The 22,107-nt window shown below is 43.3% G+C and overlaps 1 protein-coding gene across 1 annotated transcript in view; it reads right to left on the bottom strand.

Moving 5' to 3' along the window:
* Window positions 1–12,341, bottom strand: part of LOC121542002 (coronin-6) — a 29,826-nt gene extending 17,485 nt beyond the window's left edge. Inside the window, exons 1-3 of the mRNA XM_041851424.2 lie at window positions 12,162–12,341; window positions 8,171–8,370; window positions 1,357–1,479 (exon numbers count right to left, since the gene is read on the bottom strand). Of these exons, the coding sequence (XP_041707358.2) occupies window positions 1,357–1,479; window positions 8,171–8,368 (321 nt within the window). The 5' untranslated portion in view covers window positions 8,369–8,370; window positions 12,162–12,341. The remainder of the gene's footprint in view (window positions 1–1,356; window positions 1,480–8,170; window positions 8,371–12,161) is intronic.
* Window positions 12,342–22,107: the final 9,766 nt, after the last annotated feature.

Raw genomic sequence — 22,107 nt, 5'->3', positions numbered from 1 at the left:
CAAGGGGAGAATCTCAATTGCATACTCCTCACGTCTTCCCTCCTCCTTCCTCGCCTCTTTCTCAAAACCCATTGGATGAGAGGTCCCGTTGTGTCATCTTCAACCATAGAGATAGATAGAGGACTCGTCTTTATATCTGTGCCATTATAGTGTCTGTGACAGCATGGGCAGCGCCATTTTAGGCTCCAACCCATAGGAATCCCCACCCAGTTGACTACTTTGACTACTTTAATAATATAATATAATAATATATGCCATGGCTGGAAGCCCTCAATGACTCTTCCCATGCTAAAATGGACGTTTGGCCACTAGAGGCCTCTATCATCCTCTATGTCTTAAACCAACTGTAGCTTTTACTTCCTGCTTTGCTCCTATGGGTACACTCACAATGGCCGCCAGTCAACCCTTGAATCATTAACTTGAATGGAGACACCCGTTCAATTCATTCTATTTCTATTGTTACACCTACACAGGGACACAATACACCTAAAGGGGGACACATAATGTTACACCTACATGGGGACACAAAATAACATTACACATGGGGACACAAAGAACATTGCTATGACCTAATTCTAATACTATATCTTATAGAATGTTTTTTCCATACTATTTGGTATAGTGAATTCTGAAGTATGAGAAAATTCACAAAATGAAATGTGCCAAAATCCCTTGTTTGCATCAACACGTTCCCTCGTTGATAAACCCAGAACACAAGCACACACACACACTTGTCCTTGTGCTGCCCTTGTGATGCAAGGTCTTGGTGGACTGTAGCACTAGGAGGTCTGATAAACCACATTCCTTGCACACACACGCACACACAACTTTGATATCTCATCCCTGCTCATCCTGAGAGGCTCTGTCATCTGATTGGTGGATGAGGCAGAGGGGTATTCAGGGGAGCTGTGTTAACACATGTTTATAAATACCAACCAGCCGTTACCCCAACAACCCAACCCCGCCACCCCCCTCTTGACCGCCCGCACCCCACCCCCCTGCACCCCTACCCATCTCTCCTATACCTCCCTCCATCCACCTAACATGCCATCCCTCCAACACCACCCACCTTTCTATTCTCCCACTGAGTCCCCTTGTCATAAGTGTGAGGCCACGTAAGGGGTTTAGGCAGAACACCGGGGCTAACACCCCTACACTACAGTACTATAGTACTCCTCATGAGACAAGAGCCATGTGATCCATACTGACCACAGAGAGTCAGGACCTTGGTTTAACAGCTCATTAGATGAACAACAGTCCAGGGCCAGTTCTTAAAAAACACTGACAGTTGATACATTATAATGTTTAGCTATGATATGCAATATAACACACTCACACACAGGCTGCCAGCCTTACCATGGCGGTGGTGTCCTCTGAGCAGGATGCCAGGATGTTGTCGTTGTGAGGGCACCAGTCGATGTCCAGGACAGGCCCAGCATGGCCAGTCACCAACGGGTGGTTCTTATCCAGACGACCCATCTACATCACACAGGACAGACAGGCATCACAGCATCACATTACTGCAATATACATAGTACACTCTAGTTAGAAAACTCTACATTCTAGCAACAGCAATACAAATGTTGAAGTTATGCCCACCATCTTAGAAGATTGCTATATAATATTGATGTGGTTCCTGAGATGTTACACGTCTGATAATCTGCACAGCAGGACTGCAATAAAGACTACCTGGAATTCAAACCATAATTACACAATGCATAATACAGTGGGGGAAAAAAGTATTTAGTCAGCCACCAATTGTGCAAGTTCTCCCACTTAAATGATGAGAGAGGCCTGTAATTTTCATCATAGGTACACGTCAACTATGACAGACAAAATGAGGAAAACAATTCCAGAAAATCACATTGTAGGATTTTTAATGAATTTATTTGCAAATTATGATGGAAAATAAGTATTTGGTCAATAACAAAAGTTTCTCAATACTTTGTTATATACCCTTTGTTGGCAATGACACAGGTCAAACGATTTCTGTAAGTCTTCACAAGGTTTTCACACACTGTTGCTGGTATTTTGGCCCATTCCTCCATGCAGATCTCCTCTAGAGCAGTGATGTTTTGGGGCTGTCGCTGGGCAACACAGACTTTCAACTCCCTCCAAAGATTTTCTATGGGGTTGAGATCTGGAGACTGGCTAGGCCACTCCAGGACACTTGAAATGCATCTTACGAAGCCACTCCTTCGTTGCCCGGGCGGTGTGTTTGGGATCATTGTCATGCTGAAAGACCCAGCCACGTTTCATCTTCAATGCCCTTGCTGATGGAAGGAGGTTTTCACTCAAAATCTCACGATACATGGCCCCATTCATTCTTTCCTTTACACGGATCAGTCGTCCTGGTCCCTTTGCAGAAAAAACAGCCCCAAAGCATGATGTTTCCACCCCCATGCTTCACAGTAGGTATGGTGTTCTTTGGATGCAACTCAGCATTCTTTGTCCTCCAAACACAACGAGTTGAGTTTTTACCAAAAAGTTCTATTTTGGTTCCATCTGACCATATGACATTCTCCCAATCCTCTTCTGGATCATCCAAATGCACTCTAGCAAACTTCAGACGGGCCTGGACATGTACTGGCTTAAGCAGGGGGACACGTCTGGCACTGCAGTATTTGAGTCCCTGGCGGCGTAGTGTGTTACTGATGGTAGGCTTTGTGACTTTGGTCCCAGCTCTCTGCAGGTCATTCACTAGGTCCCCCCGTGTGGTTCTGGGATTTTTGCTCACCGTTCTTGTGATCATTTTGACCCCACGGGGTGAGATCTTGCGTGGAGCCCCAGATCGAGGGAGATTATCAGTGGTCTTGTATGTCTTCCATTTCCTAATAATTGCTCCCACAGTTGATTTCTTCAAACCAAGCTGCTTACCTATTGCAGATTCAGTCTTCCCAGCCTGGTGCAGGTCTACAATTTTGTTTCTGGTGTCCTTTGACAGCTCTTTGGGCTTGGCCATAGTGGAGTTTGGAGTGTGACTGTTTGAGGTTGTGGACAGGTGTCTTTTATACTGATAACAAGTTCAAACAGGTGCCATTAATACAGGTAATGAGTGGAGGACAGAGGAGCCTCTTAAAGAAGAAGTTACAGGTCTGTGAGAGCCAGAAATCTTGCTTGTTTGTAGGTGACCAAATACTTATTTTCCACCATAATTTGCAAATAAATTAATTTAAAATCCTACAATGTGATTTTCTGGATTTTTTTTTCTCAATTTGTCTGTCATAGTTGACGTGTACCTATGATGAAAATTACAGGCCTCTCTCATCTTTTTAAGTGGGAGAACTTGCACAATTGGTGGCTGACTAAATACATTTTTCCCCCACTGTACATAATTTCACATACTACATTTGTGGTTTTTATTTTATTGATACCTGAAACACACGCCAAGAACATACGCTTTCCTGACCAATGATGTCACTTCCTGTGCTATTCTACCACTTCCTTTTCTGTTAGTGTGAACAACGTGTCTTCACCCCCATCACACACACACACCCTACCCCCAAGAGGTGTGTATTTATAGCAGTGTGAGGAGGTGTTGAAAGGGGAGTTTTTCTTTTGGCTCGCCAGGGACCCTGTGCAGGGTGGATAGAGAGCTGCACAGATATATATAGACTGACTGACTCGCCAGCCCTCTAATGTACAGTGGGATCTGAAATGATAAAGATGAGGAAAACAGACTCTTTCAAATAATACAACTACTGAGCTATATTGTATCCTCAACTAAAATGGGGAAATTATATTATTTTATACCAATACGATTTCCCAGAGAAAGAGATTTTGTTTAACAAGTAATCCTTTCGACACCAAACCCACCACTGGTCTGCGTGGCCAAAGAGCTCTATTTTCATGTCATCTGACCAAAGCACCGGTTCCAATCCAAGTGCAAATGCCGTTTAGCAAACTCCAGCTGTTTACATTTGTTGGATGACATGAAAATATAGCTCTTTGACCAGAGGTGGTTTTGGCGTCGAAATGAGAACGCATGAGCAGAAAATAACCCCATACCTTCTGTAAAATATGGTGGTGGATCTTTGATGTTATGGTCAACGACATCACAAACTTTACCCAGTACCAGGACATTTTAGCCAAAAACCTGGTGGCCTCTGCCTGGAGGCTGAAACTAGGCCACAAGTAAATCTTCCAGCAAGACAATAACCCCAAGCACACATCAAAATCCACAAAGAAATGGTTAGTTGGCCACAAAATCAACATTTTGCAATGGCCGCCTCAGTCTCTGGACCTGAAACCCATTGAAAACCTGTGGTTTGAATTGAAGAGTGCAGTCCGTAAGTGCAAACGAAGGATATGAAAAGGATCTGGAAGGATTCTGTATGGAGGAATGGTCTAAGATCCCTCCCAATGTGTTCTCCAACTCATAAAACATTTGAGAAAAAGTCTCAGTGGTATTCGAAAGGTGAGTTATTGAAAGGTATTGAAAACAGGGGTGTCAATTTATGACCCCTACCTTTTTGAGAAAAAAACATTACTTGTTAAACATTCTCTTTCTCTGAGCAAATGTATTAGTATAAAATAATATAATAAAACAATAGAAAATAGCATACAATACAACTCAGTATTTGTATTTATTTTATAGTCATTTTTGCTCATCTTTATTAAGGATATCGTACCCCAGAGTATAACCATGTCTCTCTCTCCCTCTCACTCCTTTTCCCACTGTCTGTCCAGCCCTCTAATATACAGTATAACCATGTCTCCCTCTCCTTCTTTCCCACTCATTTTCCCTCTGTCTGTCCAGCCCTGTAATATATATAACTCTCCTCACTCTGAAGTGAAGAGGACATTCAGCAACTTCAATTCGCTCCTCAATTCATACACCTTGGTTGGAGAGCGAGGTAGCGGCAGTCTCTCTGTCTCTGTCTCTCTCTGTCTCTCTGTCTGTCTCTCTCTCTCTCTCTCTCTCTCTCTCTCTCTCTCTCGCTCTGTCTGTTACTAATAGACAGACAGTTGTTCAGATTTACTGTCAGTATCAGAGACCAGAATATGTCTGCATCAATGTGATGTTCCCCAGCCCCAAAACCCTGTTCAGTGGTCACTGCTTAGAGCGAACGCTTGTGAGAATCTGTAGGCCCGATGGCCCCCAAGGAATCAGGGGTGTCAGTTGGGTATAGCAGGGTATAGCAGGGTACCCCACTGGGCAAAAACTGGTTGAACCAACGTTGTTTCCATGTCATTTCAACCCAAAAAATGTGACTGATTGGATTTGAAAAAAGTCATCAACGTAAGGTAACTTAGTATTTTTTTCACCCAACTTTTAACCTACATCTAATGACATGGTGAAATGTTTTGTTGATTTAACGTTGAATTCACGTTAGCTGACAACTCAACAAAATGTAAATCAAAACTATACGTTGAACTGACTTCTGTGCCCAGTGGGATGACAGTCTCCATACCCTAGCTCAAGACCAAAAATGTAAAAGTAGGCTACAAGAAAGTAGAATAAAATCATTCCAATCCCGATTGAAATGCAACGTCTGTCTCGCGTATCGGGTGGCTGGCTTTAGGACCATGCGGAGCATCGCTCGGAGAGAAGCTGCTTGCCTGCATGCCTTTAACTCAGCAGAGAGCAGAGAGAGTGCTGTTTATGCAAGGGTTACTTTCACATTGACGACAGCATAGGCGGGGCGTCCAATAGGCTAGGGGAAGATAACCAAACAACTGTGCTGGCATCCTCCTTTAGAAGACCTTCACTTGAAAAACTAGAAAAAGAACGCAATAGTACTGTTTGTCCATTTTGAGACGCCGTAGCCAGTATACACTTCCTCAAAATAGTCCGAATTAATCTAAGATAACTCAAGAAAGCTGTCATTAATTTTGACGTTTTTGCAGAGGAGATCTTAGTCACGCAATTTTATATCTAACTAAGAGGTTTGGTGCAGGATTTCTCAATGAAAAAATGTGCATGTAAATGAGTCATCCCTCGTTGACTGACAACAAAGACGTTATTGATGAATCCCTACTGTTGACCAATCACCGACAAAGGGGCGTAGACGTCGGCTCTGAACTTCGGCTTGTTGTGTGTCCGAACAGCCGAACTGTTAGTTTTGGACTCACTGAAGTCCAAAACGGCACAAAATGTCGTCATAATATATGCACAAACACTTCCGGCTGGGAAGCATGCAGACGCCTTTAGACAGGGGGACCTGCCCTGTCTAAGTGAAGGAATGGAAACCCTGCTTCAGGTAACACCTTGCTGTGTGAGGATAGACTGAGAAGAGAGCAAGGTCTGTACAGCACCGACAGTAACACCTCGGGAGCTTTGTCCTCCAGGGACACACAGGAGAACTCAGATAACAACAACTTCAACACCACCATAAGAGTTACAGCTGAATTCTTTCCCTAGCAAGGACATCTATACACTCAACGAAGGGCACCATACGTTCCCTGTTACAAACACAAAAAGAATAACAAGGCAGCTTGCTTGGAACTCTATTGCTGCGATGCAATACATCTATTACTGTAATTAGCTAACTTTTAGACAATAAGCTGCCTTTATCATAAGGCAAACACTGATATAAAAATCGAACTTAACCTCTAATGGCAACTATTATCTTACCAGTCTAGAACTTTATAAATCCTCTAAGTATCTGTCTTGACAGGTTTTACTAAACAGGTGGTTAGTTAGTCTGAGCTTTCAGTTGGTTGTAGGAATAATCCTCTCCAGTCAGTCAGCGTATCCTAAAGAGAGAGCAGTGTACTTAAGGCCAGACTAAAAGTTTGGTTCACACCAGGTACAAAGTTTCAACCTGTTAGTTTTTTTAGAGGGGAGTGAGATAAGCTAAAAACATGGAACTGTGTTAATCTATACTTATCTAGATTATCTCCTTCTAACATATTTTTTATTTATTTTGTTCTATTGTTTATGTGTGTTATTCCCTGTGGAAAGAAACTGGTGCAGAACTTTGCTCTGTTGCACAAAGAAAACACTTGGTGAATCTGGCTCTAGAGAGAAGGACGAAACCTGAGACTTGGGGGTAGAATGGGTGTAGAGGGGGGGTAGAGAGCAGTTAGAGGGGGGAGGGGGGGGTATTTTATCTCAGCCTCATGGCAAAATGTGTAAAATAGCATGAAATTAGCTATAAAAATGCACATTTTTCTCTATGCCTCATAGGGGAGCCGGGGGGCCTTGCTTGGACCTTGCGGGGGGGTCCTGCGAAACGCCACTGATTAGAAGTGAACTCTCACACAATAATGACTGAATACAAAACTTTTGAATTGACCTCAATTGTATCCACACAATCAATGCTGTTCCCAACACAGTCCCGTTCAACTGTCCAACCCTCAGCACAGAAAGCTCATCATGTTCTAAATATTAAGTTAAATCATCTCTAAGGAACTTCAAACCAAGGCTGGAATTCAAACAAACCTACATCGCACTGCAATTGACTTTTAAAGGACATTTCCCAGACTTTAGCAGAGATCACATTCGCTGTCAATGACACCGACATCGTCTGAAGCATAAATTACCTTTAAAAGTAAAGTACAGTGCGATGTCGGTGCATTGTGTTTTGTTGATTTGAATTTGTCCCACATTTTTTTACATGGTGAGTTTTCCCTTTGGTTGGCAGTGGCTATTAAATGAAGTTAGTACTAGTAGTGGCTTCTGAAACAAATCTGAACCATGGATGACGGTCTATCGGCCCATGGACTGCTTTCAGGACAAGTTAAAAAATACAGGTAAAGGTCAAAAACCGATATCCCTTAAAGCGGCAATCAGCAGTTGAAACAATAACAAAGCCAACACCCCGCCCCTGTTTCTGTAAAAAGCTGAGGGATGGGGCTGGAGAAATTTAATCACGCTGAAATTCATAGACAGCTATGGATGCAAGGACAGACCATCCATGATATCAACATTATAGTTTTAACCATGTTTTGAGGCTATATAGTGTTTTATTTACATTTACTTTGTTTACAAACAAGCTTCTGATGGGGTACAACAGTTGAACTAAGCTCATAAGGCATTTATATGTTAAATTCTTCAAGAATCAATGGGTATATATAATTTAATTTATAAGTTCAAAAATGGATGTAGCAACTGCAGATTACCCCTTTAATGGTTGACTGACCTCCAGCCCAATCCCTCAGCTGTTTACCAAAAGAAGTGGCAGGGTGCCTGCTTTGTTGTTGTTTGAATCCCAGACTGACTGACCTTAGAGAGGGGCAAGACGAGGAAGGCTCCGCCCCCGCTGGACTCCACAATGACGGCCAGGAACTTTGGGTTGACGGCACAGAACGAGCTGTCCCACGTCACCTTGGAAACGCGTATGTCATCGTAGCCCTGCTCCGTCTTCCCAGCCTGACCGAAGACGTGCCGGAACTTACTCTGTCTTACGATGCTGCGACTCATCGCTACGGAGACAAGGAAGGGAGGGGGTATAGATGGAGAGAGAGATGGAAAGAGGAAGAGTGAGAGGGGCGACGAGGAGGGGGGTGTGGGGGGTAAGAGAGATGGAAAGAGGAAGAGTGAAGGAGGGAAAAGTGAGTGAATGAGGAAGTGACAGTTACAGATATGCAATGTCAATCAATCAAACATTTATCAATCATTAAATAAATCATGAAATACTTATTGACCAAGAGAGGTAATATCAATCCAACTTGAATCATGTGAATCATGGGACTGATCTCACCTCTTCCATTGACAACCTATGCCTCTTGGCATTCTGCTAAACACACACAATGTTATACTAGGATGGACGTGTCAAAAGTCAAGTTGAGTTGTTATGTGTCTGATGTACTGTTGTCATGTTGTTGTCCTGGGCAACGGGCCAGAACAATGTAAGCCGTGAAAACACAGGAGACACATTCTAGAACTCTGATGATCCATCAGTACAGATATAAATAGTGCGATTGTCCCACACAAACACCCACACATGCACGCATGCACTCACATATACACACACACACGCACACACACAAACACAGCAGATGAAGATATGGGATCAGACCACAAGAGAAATGAATGAAGCATTAAGACAAGATATAAACGCCAGCTGCAGTAGTCTGTATGTAACTTAATACTAGATATAATTAAGTATGTAGGACATATGTATATCTATAATAAACAGAATATTTTCTGTATATAAGGAAATGAAGGGGATGTACAGTTGGGAAAAAAAGTATTTAGTCAGCCACCAATTGTGCAAGTTCTCCCACTTAAAAAGATGAGAGAGGCCTGTAATTTTCATCATAGGTACACGTCAACTATGACAGACAAAATGAGAAAAAAAATTCCAGAAAATCACATTGTAGGATTTTTAATGAATTTATTGGCATATGATGGTGGAAAATAAGTATTTGGTCAATAACAAAAGTTTCTCAATACTTTGTTATATACCCTTTGTTGGCAATGACACAGGTCAAACATTTTCTGTAAGTCTTCACAAGGTTTTCACACACTGTTGCTGGTATTTTGGCCCATTCCTCCATGCAGATCTCCTCTAGAGCAGTGATGTTTTGGGGCTGTCGCTGGGCAACACAGACTTTCAACTCCCCTCCAAAGATTTTCTATGGGGTTGAGATCTGGAGACTGGCTAGGCCACTCCAGGACCTTGAAAATGCTTCTTACGAAGCCACTCCTTCGTTGCCCGGGCGGTGTGTTTGGGATCATTGTCATGCTGAAAGACCCAGCCACGTTTCATCTTCAATGCCCTTGCTGATGGAAGGAGGGTTTCACTCAAAATCTCACGATACATGGCCCCATTCATTCTTTCCTTTACACGGATCAGTCGTCCTGGTCCCTTTGCAGAAAAACAGCCCCAAAGCATGATGTTTCCAACCCCATGCTTCACAGTAGGTATGGTGTTCTTTGGATGCAACTCAGCATTCTTTGTCCTCCAAACATGACGAGTTGAGTTTTTACCAAAAAGTTATATTTTGGTTTCATCTGACCATATGACATTCTCCCAATCCTCTTCTGGATCATCCAAATGCACTTCAGACGGGCCTGGACATGTACTGGCTTAAGCAGGGGGGACACGTCTGGCACTGCAGGATTTGAGTCCCTGGCGGCGTAGTGTGTTACTGATGGTTGGCTTTGTTACTTTGGTCCCAGCTCTCAGCAGGTCATTCACTAGGTCCCCCCGTGTGGTTCTGGGATTTTTGCTCACCGTTCTTGTGATCATTTTGACCCCACGGGGTGAGATCTTGCGTGGAGCCCCAGATCGAGGGAGATTATCAGTGGTCTTGTATGTCTTCCATTTCCTAATAATTGCTCCCACAGTTGATTTCTTCAAACCAAGCTGCTTACCTATTGCAGATTCAGTCTTCCCAGCCTGGTGCAGGTCTACAATTTTGTTTTTGGTGTCCTTTGACAGCTCTTTGGTCTTGGCCATTGTGAAGTTTGGAGTGTGACTGTTTGAGGTTGTGGACAGGTGTCTTTTATACTGATAACAAGTTCAAACCGGTGCCATTAATACAGGTAACGAGTGGAGGACAGAGGAGCCTCTTAAAGAAGTTGTTACAGGTCTGTGAGAGCCAGAAATCTTGCTTGTTTGTAGGTGACCAAATACTTATTTTCCACCATAATTTGCAAATAAATTCATTAAAAAATCCTACAATGGGATTTTCTGGATTTTTTTTCTCAATTTGTCTGTCATAGTTGACGTGTACCTATGATGAAAATTACAGGCCTCTCTCATCTTTTTAAGTGGGAGAACTTGCACAATTGGTGGCTGACTAAATACTTTTTTTCACCACTGTATACATGGACACACACACACAGAAGAAAGGTTATAGACTGGCACTAAAACCCATATCCAAAATTACCCATCTGTCCCTGCAGACAGGAGCCCAGGAGAATTAGGACCTGAGCAATCTCTCTGAAAGGTGAAATGAAATACTGTAGTAAAACAACTCTCAGTTCAGAGAAGAAAGTCAAGTTATGTTTCTCTGTAGTACCTCCTGGCTGTGGGGACTTTTGGAAATTGAGACCTTTTTGGAGACCGAAACATTGGCAAATAAACGCACAGAGCAGCATAGAATGCAGTGTGCAGTCTCTTTTCACCCGGCACTGGACTACTGGGGATGAACAAACCAGTCCTGTCAATCGTGAGTCCTTGGTGTAATAATGGTTCTGATATTGACTCAATCAACCACAGTTTCCAGGAACAACTGCCCTTCAACTAAGCTCTTACTATCAGGTAGATGCCAAAAAAGTAGTCCAAGACTTGAATCCATTGAAAGTACCTGTAAATCCAGAACTACAGAATTAGGCTTAATCTGTTTCCAAGAAAACAGCTAGATATGTGCTCACCCAAGTGCTTTATGATTTTGCCACAGCATTCAGAAAGTATTCAGACCTGTTGACTTTTTCCACATTTTGTTACTTTACAGCCTTATTCTAAAATTAAATTGTTCTGCCTGTGTCTGTCTCACTGTCTGTCTGTGTCTGTCTGTCTGTCTGTGTCTCTCTAGCTCTCTCTCTCCTGTCTGTCTGTCTGTCTGTCTGTCTGTCTGTCTGTCTGTCTGTCTGTCTGTCTGTCTGTCTGTCTGTCTCTCTGTGTCTGTCTTTCTTTCTGTCTGTCTCTCTGTCTGTCTGTAGTTGTGATAGGCCTCAGCTCTTATTTTCTCTGCTCTGTTCTGGCATGGCTCTCCAGACAGAGCAGAAGAATGACACGGTCACTTTCCTAATATAGACATGCCAAACCGTCCGTTCCCACCCCCAGCCCTAACCCCTACCCCTCTTGGGCTCTGGGGAGAGGGCCTAACCGTCCCAAATTGTACAATGAAACAGATCTCCCTGATCTGTCAATGACAAGAATATTGGCGAATAAACACAAATACACATATGTACGCACATATACATACAATCCTTATGCGCGTACGCGCAAGCACGCACACATCTGGAAACCTACCACAGTAGCCTAATAGTGTTACCCCTATAAGGAAAGAAGGGGGGGGCACTCCTCCCCCTCCCTCTGGCCCTACACAACGTGCTCCATTTGGTTCAGCAGTCACAACTTAAAGCTCGACACTGTCCGCGAAGAAAAAGAATGGTCACAATGTCACAATCAATGACTTTCCCAGCATTACGCACACACTGGCAATGCGGTAAAAGAAGCTGTCGCAGCATTCAACTGCGGCGTCGACGGTTATTAAGGATAGTAAAACACGGCTGCTTTAGGTCAATTGAGGCAACTCACTCAGCTCGGTATTTGTTGTGTATCTCCACCGGTCGTTCGCCCTCGGAATTCTCCTATCCCCCTTCCCTTGGTAGTTTTCTGTTCTCGGTAACGCTCCGTGCTTATTGGAGTGTTTTTTCTGGTTCTCTGTGGTCCAGTTTTGTACACTTGGTGCGGACTTCGCGGAGGGCGCGAGGTACAACTATGACGCGGCGAGAGGAGCGAGAAGGGAGGGGGTCTGAAATGGGGGACAGAGAGAGAAGGGAGGTGATAGGGAAAAGGGATCAAAGCGGTCCCGTCTATTTTCGAAAGGCCCTGTCTGGCTATCTCTCGCACGCCGGTGACAGAGCTATAGGTTGAGCTGCGACCACGCGCCGGAGTCAGGTGGTCACTGGCCAGGCTGTGCCACACAAGCGCGTGAAGATAGAGGGAGATAGCGGCGTACATTAAAACTTAGACGACCTGCCATGATTGTGAACTATAGTCTTCTTATAAACTGTCAAATAGGATATGGCCATGAATTAATTATTTAGCCTATTAAAATATATATTTTTCCAAATGTATAGCCCATATGGGCCAATACACTTTGCTTTCCAAGACTGCTGTTTCTAAACTATCCAGGGTGAGACCGGATAACAGGCCGACATAAATTCCGTGGGCTACTAGGTCAGTCAGTGGCACAACGGACAACTGTCACTCCGTTACAAACTATCATCTGTCCTCCTTCGGTTTGACAGCTGCGCGCAGCTCCAGACCAGTGCTGAAATGAGATGTACTGCTTGCACCCAGACCTAGTGCTGAAATGAGAAGTACTGCATGCACCCAGACCTAGTGCTGAAACGAGATGTACTGCATGCACCCAGACCTAGTACCAGTAGAGGGCGACAAACGCAGCACTGGCCAGTTCCTCTAATTAAGCTAAAGGAATAGTTTACACAAATTAGTAGGCATAGTGAAGTCTATGGGCCAATAAAGACTGTAATCCACGATTTGTTCACCTCTTCAGTTCACTTTATAGGTCTTAAAAAATACAATAAAAATGTACAGACAACATGACAACAGGTCACACAACAGACAAGAAGAACTAAGCAGAGAACACTAGGAAGTAGTAATAATAATAATAATAATAATATGCCATTTAGCAGACGCTTTTATCCAAAGCGACTTACAGTCATGCGTGCATACATTTTTTTTGTGTATGGGTGGTCCCGGGGATCGAACCCACTACCTTGGCGTTACAACCGCCATACTCTACCAGTTGAGCTACAGAGGATACCAATTAACGCCTGCCTTTATGGCTATAGGCCAATAAGAATGACAGTGATATCAACATATGATTATTCATGTTTACTTATCAATACGACTTCGACTCATCTGCCCTGGGCTCTTTCTGTAATTTCTGGGCTACCCAAGAGGAAACGCTGGCGTTACAGAGGCAAGAGAGGGGGGATCATGGCGAGATTAAGGCAAAGGGAAAACCGGCCACCTCTTCCCTCCATTCTACTGGCAAAGATGGATGACCTCCCATCGCGGATTTGCTACCAACAGGACTCTCAAATGCAATATTCTTTGCTTTTCTGAAACATGGCTCTCGGACAAGATACCCCCCATGGCTATCCAACTCGATGGATTCTCCATTCACCATGCGGACAGGACAGTGGAGTCAGGGAAATAGAGAGGGGGAGGGGTTTGCCTCTTCATCAACAACAACTGGTGTGCTGACTCGAGCGCAGTGGAAGTGTCGACCGATTGTTCACCCATCTAGGAATACCTGATGGTCAAATGTTGACCATTCTACCTCCTGAGGGAGTTTTCAGATGTTATCGTGACTATTGTATACTACGGTTACGGCTGAGGACAGGAACAAGTACAAGAAGTCCTGCTATGACCTCCACAGAGTCATCAAACGAGCAAAAAGACAATATAGGAATAAGGTGGAATCATATTACACAGGCTCCGACGCACGCCGCATGTGGCAGGGGCTACAGTCCATTAGGGATTACAAAGGAAGACCCAACCGTGATCTGCCCAACAATGCCGCTCTACCAGACGAACTCAATGCATTTTTTGCATGCTTCGACAATAACAACATCGTGCCGGGTGTGAGGGCCGCCACAGACTGAGAGGATTGGGTGATCTCGCTCTCCGAGGCCAATGTGAGTAAGGTCTTTAATCAGTTCAACACCTGTAAGGCCGCGGGGCCTGACGGTATTCCAGGGCGCGTTCTTAGAGCATGCGCAGAACAGCTGGCAGGCATATTCATGGTCATTTTCAACCTCTCCTTGTCCCTGTCTGTAATCCCCACGTTTTAAGATCACCACCATCATTCCTGTTCCCAAGAACTCTAAGGCTTCATGCCACAATGACTACCGCCCTGTAGCACTCACATATGTAATCATGAAGTACTTTGAGAGGCTGGTTATGGCACACATCAACTCCATCATCCCTAGACCCACTCCAATTTGCATACTGCCCCAACAGATCCACAGACGACGCAATCTCAATTGCACTCCACACTGCCCTCACCCACCTAGATAACTGGAATACCTATGTGAGAATGCTGTTCAGCGTTCAACACCAATGTCCCCGCCAAACTCGTCACCAAGCTTAGGACCCTGGGACTGAACACCTTCCTCTGCAACTGGATCTTGGACTTCCTGACGGGCCGACCCCAGGTGGTGAGGGTAGGCAACATCACCTCCGCTACACTGGCCCTCAACACTGGGGCCTCACAGGGGTGTGTGCTTAGTCCCCTCCTGTACTCCCTGTTCACCCACGACTGCATGGCCACGCACGACTTCAACACCATCATCAAGTTTGCTGACGACACGACAGTCCACACACACGCAGTCATGAAGAAGGTTGAAAAAGTGGTTGAAAAGGTTTGGCATACAGCTGTACCATTGAGAGCATCTTGACTGGCTGCATCACTGATTGTTTTGGCAACAGCACCGCCCTGGATCACTTGGCGCTGCAGAGGGTGGTGCAGACAGCCCAGTACATCACTGGGGCCGAGCTCCCTGCCATCCAGGACCACTATATCAGGCGATGTGAAAGGAAGGCCCGAGAATGACCGTTCTCTCTGCTTCCGCACGGCAAGCGGTAAAGGTGCATTAAGTCTGACACCAACAGGCTCCTGAACAGCTTCTATCCCCAAGCCATAAGACTGCTAAATACCTAACTAAATAGCTAACAAAATGGCTACACAGACTGAGTTGACTGAGTTTTATTTTTGCACTGTCTCTATGCACACTCACAGGGCCCTACAGACATTCCAATTCACACACACACACACACACACACACTCACTCCATCATTTTCTCACACACACATAATATACAGATATACTGACTCTACACACATGCACACCCACTCACATACAATCATCATATACACTGCTGCGACTCTGTTTATCAGATACAGTATTCATACCCCTTGACTTTTTCTACATTTTGTTACGTTACAGCCTTATTCTAAAATGGATCAAATAAAAACAATACCCCATAATGACAAAGCGAAAACAGTTTTTTTTTTAATACCTTATTTACATTAGTATTCAGACCCTTTGCTATGAGACTCGAAATTGAGCTCAGGTGCATCCTGTTTCCATTGACCATCCTTGAGATGGTTCTACCACTTGATTGGAGTCCACCTGTGGTAAATTGAATTGATTGGACATGATTTGGAAAGTCACACACCTGTCTAAATAAGGTTCCACAGTTGACAGTGCATGTCAGAGCAAAAACCAAGCCATGACGTCAAAGAAATTGTCCGTAGAGCTCCGAGACAGGATTGTGTCAAGGCACAGATCTGGGGAAGGGTACCAAAACATTTCTGTAGCATTGAAGGTCCCCAAGAACACAGTGGCCTCCATCATTCTTAAATGGAAGAAGTTTGGAACCACCAAGACTCTTCCTAGAGCTGGCCGACAAGCCAAACAGAGCAATCGGGGGAGAAGGGCCTTGGTCAGGGAGGTGACCAAGAACCCAATGGTCACTCTGACAGAGCTCCAGAGTTCCACTGTGGAGATGGGAGAACCTTCCAGAAGGACAACCATCTCTGTAGCACTCCGCCAATCAGGCCTTCATGGTAGAGTGGCCAGACGGAAGCCACTCCTCAGTAAAAGGCACATGACAGCCCGCTTGGAGTTTGCCAAAAGGCACCTAAAGGACTCTCAGACCATGAGAAACAAGATTATCTGGTCTGATGAAACAAAGATCGAACTCTTTGGCCTGAATGCCAAGCATCTCGTCTGGAAGAACCTGGCACCATCCCTACGGTGAAGCATGGTGGTGGCTGCATCATGCTGTGGGGATGTTTAACAGTGGCAGGGACTGGGAGACTAGTCAGGATCGAGGGAAAGATGAACGGAGCAAAGTACAGAGAAATCCTTGATGGAAACCTGCTCCAGAGTGCTCAGGACCTCAGACTGGGGCGAAGGTTCACCTTCCAACAGGACAACGACCCTAAGCACAAAGCCAAGACAATGCAGGAGTGGCTTCGGGATAAGTCTCTGAATGTCCTTGAGTGGCCCAGCCAGAGCCCGGACTTGAACCCGATCGAACATCTCTGGAGAGACCTGAAAATAGCTGTGCAGCGACGCTCCCCATCCAACCTGACAGAGCTTGAGAGGATCTGCAGAGAAGAATGGGAGAAACTCCCCAAATACAGGTGTGCCAAGCTTGTAGTGTCATACCCAAGAAGACTCTAGGCTGTAATCGCTAAAAAAGGTGTTTCAACAAAGTACTGAGTAAAGGGTCTGAATACTTGTGTTATTTCATTTTATTTTTTATAAATTAGCAAAAATGTCTAAAAACCTGTTTTTGCTTTGTCATTATGGGGTATTGTGTGTAGATTGATGAGGAAAACAATTGTTTAAGTCCATTTTACAATAAGGCTGTAATGTAACAAAATGTGGAAAAAGTGAAGGGGTCTGAATACTTTCCGAATGCACTGTATTATAATATAATAGTTTGTTTTTATACTGATCAAAAATATATAAATAACAGCTCTATTGTTTCATGCGTTGAAAATAAAAAAAAAGTCAGACTTATAAAGCATAAAACCTATTTCTGCAATGTAGTGAGCTCTGGTTTTGGCCCACTATATTGGGAAAAACTGTTTAATGCCTCATGTTTTGTTAAGATAGTACTTTATTAATCCCCCAAAGGGGACATTTAATTGCACCAACCAATACATACAACACCACTAAATACACAGTAAAAACACAACAAGGACACAGACACTAAAATCAAAACATAATGAATGAAAATCGAAAACGACCTTTTCCCGTTAGCCTCATAGCAGAAGATAGAACGGATCTGCAGAAACGTTCCGTTTTGCTCCTTGCTCAGAAAACCTTCATCTCAAAAAACTATTGTGGTTATTATTTGGCTGGTTTTTAAACGTCCAATTATGTTCTAGATTTGATAAAAATTAACGTCGTTTCCTAAATAGAATTAGAATATGAGCCCCTTTAAACTGTAAATATCAGCTAAATATAATATAAATAATAAAGTAACTTTAATAAGCTTTAATTGGTGCTTTTTTATGTTCCAAATGCAGCAAAGTATAATTTCCAAATTTGTTCCAATCAGTCGATATGTGCTTCCAAAGGGCACCTGAGCTGTCAGCCAGACCCCACCCAGTGCTCCTGTCCTTGGTTTCCCCTTAACAACAAACACCAACCTCATCAACAAAAAAAAACAGCACTACACCAATGGACACCACCACCCAATGGGCACCGATGTCATTTCAACATCTAGTTTTAATTTACATTTGGTTGAGTTGTCAACTAATGTGAATTCACCGTGAACTCAACAAAAAATATCACCATGTTATTGGATTTAGGTTAAAAGTTGGGTGGGAAAAGAAGAACGTCCCATACGTTGATGACTTCTTACGAATCCAATCAGTTTTCCACATTGATTCAACATCATCACATTTATTTATTTCTTGAAACAACGTTGATTCAACCCATTTTTTCACAGTGGGACATTTGAGTACAATGATAAACAGACAAACATTTACATTTTAGTCATTTAGCAGACGCTCTTATCCAGAGCGACTTACAGTTAGTGAGTGCATACATTTTCATACTGCCCCCCCCCCCGTGGGAATCGAACCCACAACCCTGGCGTTGCAAGCGCCATGCTCTACCAACTGAGCTACACGGGGCCTGCCTAACTTGTTGTGCCACAGGATCAGAAGTTTGTCTCCTATGAAGTGATCTGTGTCTTTATACAATACAACAAGGGAGTACCTTGACACCTTTCACTGCTGTTACCTGTTGCTTTGGCACTTTAGCATGATGTCTGTTTATAGTGGCTATATTTGGTTTCATTGTGTGAAAGTACTTTGAGATGACAATATGGTCATTTATCAGACACTTTCAAAGTAACTTACAGTTAACACATTCATTTATTGACATTCATAGAAATTGAATTGACTTGGATGCTAACACAAGTAATGTACATATAAAATGTGTGTACATTTTTGTGCCATGTTGCTAGGTGGGGAATTTAGATGATATTGATACTCTCGTCTGTTTGGCTGAGAAAAAAATTAATACTATATACTCTATATTACATATATTATATATACATCTTATCATATAGTGCCCCAATGTCTTTGATATTAGATAGATCGGTTTGGTCAACCTTTGAAAGCCAAAGTAACGTTAGCGACCTCGTAAATAAATGCATAAATGTGTTAGCAGAAGTTGTTTTACTCAGAATCTCCCCCCTCAGTTTGACACTCGCTCGCGCAACACAGAGGCCTATTGTGGGAATCCCAGCTTACTATGACGTGTGCCATTTATTAGAATGTACGATGGTGACATCACTACATCAATAACTCTCAGGGACGAGCACTTGATCGGTGTTATATAAAGCGGTCACAGCTTTATATATTTAAGGAATACATGGGATAGGATAAAGTCATCCTTCTACCCCCCCCCCCAAAAAAACAACAACATTGTAAAGTGGTTATCCCACTGGCTATAAGGTGAATGCACCAATTTGTAAGTCGCTCTGGATAAGAGCGTCTGCTAAATGACGTAAATGTAAATGTACCACCCTGACAAGGGATTCCAGAAAGCAGGGGCTTTCTACTGTCTAAATCAGGGGTGTCAAACGTACGGCCCGCGGGCCGGATCAGGCCCGCAAACGGGTTTAATCCGGCCCGCGAGATGATTTTGAAAAAATTAAAAATTAAAAAAAAATACAACTTTTTTTTTTTTAAGTATAAAAATGCGCTGCAATTTTTCAATAGAATAAACTGCTGTTCCAATTGCGTCCACTGGATGGCGCAATAGCAATTGTGTTAAGCAAGCAAACTGTTTATACCGGGGCAGAGCAAGTAGGTCAAGCACGTGCAGCCAATGAGCTACTTTGTTTTGCCCGCGATATTTATTACGGCTTCTACTTTTAACATTATGTGCTTTGGCACCCTCATTGCCCCAATATGTCTCTGTCAAAAAGAGAAAAGTGGACGCAGAGTGCAGAGTGTTCCAAGAAAAATGGTCATCCTATTTAATCACGGAATTGAATGGGAAAGCTGTATGTTTGGTGTGTTCAGAGCATGTTGCAGTGCTGAAAGAATATAACCTTCGTCGCCACTATGTGAGTCTTCATGCCGACAAATATGACAACTTTCAAGGACAGCGGAGATGAGAGAAGGTGAATGAACTGTTGGCGGGTCTGAAGAAACAGCAGTCTGTGTTTACTCACAGCCGAGACATCAGTGACGCTGCAGTGTAAGCTAGCTACCTCATTGCTAATGAAATCGCAGTGGCTTCAAAACCATTTAGTGAGGGTGAATTTGTAAAAACATGCATGATGAAGGCAGCGGAGATTGTGTGCCCTGAAAAGCGGCAGGCTTTTGCAAATATCAGCCTGACAAGAAACACAGTTGCAGACAGGATTTCCGATCTTTCAGTGGATTTGGACAGCCAGTTGAAGCAAAAAGTAAAGTCATTTATTGCGTTTTCGTTGCAATTGATGAAAGCACGGACATTACAGATGTTGCACAACTGGCCATTTTTTCATCCGCGGAGTTGATGACACATTGACCGTCACCGAGGAGTTCGTGGAGTTGGTGCCGATGACAGATACAACGACAGCAGCTGATATTTTTACCGCACTTCGTCGGGCGCGCTGGACAGGGTCGGAGTGGACTGGTCCCGCGCTGTCAGCCTGGCTACAGATGGTGCGCCCTCAATGATCGGGAAAAGCAGGCGTTGTGACAAAGTTCAGAGAGAAAGTGCAATCTGCAAATGGAGGACGTGATTTTTTGACTTTTCACTGTATTTTGCACCAGGAGGCTTTGTGTTGCAAGTCATTAAAGATGGATAACGTCATGAAGGTGGTCATCCAAACTGTTAATTTCATCCGATCCAGAAGCCTGAATCACCGTCAGTTTGACAGCCTTCTCAGAGAGAAAGACCACATCTATGGCCTGCCATACCACACTGAGGTAAGATGGTTAAGCCGAGGTGCTGTGCTGAGGCGTTTCTTTGATATACGAGAAGAAATTGAACAGTTCATGGAAGAAAAGGGCAAACCAGTGTTAGAATTTCATTCCGCAGAATGGATGCCGGACCTTGCATTTATGGTGGATGTTACAGAGCACCTGGATAACTTGAACAAACAGCTGCAAGGGCGCAACAAAGTTGTCACGCAGTATTATGACAGCATACGTTCTTTCAAGTTGAAGCTGTTATTGTGGGAGACGCAACTTGCCGGTGGTGATGCAGCTCACTTCCCCTGTCTGAAAAATGTGTGCGCGACCCAACATGTGGCAGACATGAAGCGGTTCAAAGATAAAATAACTGGACTGTTACGGGAGTTTGAGCAACGCTTTCAGATTTATGTTTATATGTTTTTATGTTGATGTGCTATTGTTTTTAATTGATTTTATTTTATTTGTATATTTAACCTATTCTTGACTCTGTGGTTCTTGCACTTGTTTGGGGAACAGGATTTCATTATTTTTATCTACATTTCTGCCTGAGAAATGACACCCTGATATAGTTCTGTGATCTGTGAAACAGTTCTGTTAATCACTGAGGCATTGTGTGTTTGTGTGTTCTTTTTCTTTAGAATTTTCAAATAAACTTGACGTGTTTTATGATTAATAGTGATGTTGTGCTTGTACTATTTTGGACACACTGTCCTCAGGCTCCAGCTTTATGTTGTATGTTGATCGTATTAAAACAAAGAAAACAATCTGAAGTTGTTGTTTTTAAGTTATATATACCATGATTTTTTCGGTCCGGCCCACTTGGGAATAGATTTTCCTCCATGTGGCCCCTGAGCTAAAATGAGTTTGACACCCCTGGTCTAAATGATCGCTTTTGCTATACTGTATAAACCCCATGTGGTTGTGGTTCCATGGCAGGTTGGCAAGCTCTGTTCAGTTCAGATTCAGGTTTATTTAACATCATTGTGTACCTAAGCAATACAGCACAACAGGGTATGGTATATGGCCAATATACCACAGCTAAGGGCTGGATACAGCCCTTAGCCGTGGTATATTGGCCATATATTACAAACCCTGAGGTGCCTTATTGCTATTATAAACTGGTTACTAATGTAATTAGAACAGTAAAAATAAATGTTTTGTCATACCCATGGTATACGGTCTGATATATCACGGCTGTCATCCAATCAGCATTCAGGGCTCGAACCACCCAGTTTATCAAAAATATACATAAGATGTATGATGTCATCTTACATTTATTTAACCTTAAATTACCCAAATGTTAGAATATTTAATAATCATCAACCTAATACCTATTCCCTAAGGTAGCATCTCATTTAGAAGGAAAACAAAACTGAATGAGAGCATTCATCATCATCACAATCCTTATCACAGACATCAATTCAACGTTGATTCAACCAGTGTGTGTCCAGTGGGATGTAAAACCTTGCTCCAGAAATACATTTCGACACAGCACACAAAGCAA

Source organism: Coregonus clupeaformis, chromosome 27 (genome assembly GCF_020615455.1).
Source record: "Coregonus clupeaformis isolate EN_2021a chromosome 27, ASM2061545v1, whole genome shotgun sequence".
NCBI classification, from domain to species: domain Eukaryota; kingdom Metazoa; phylum Chordata; class Actinopteri; order Salmoniformes; family Salmonidae; genus Coregonus; species Coregonus clupeaformis.
This window is presented reverse-complemented; position numbering and strand designations above follow the sequence as displayed.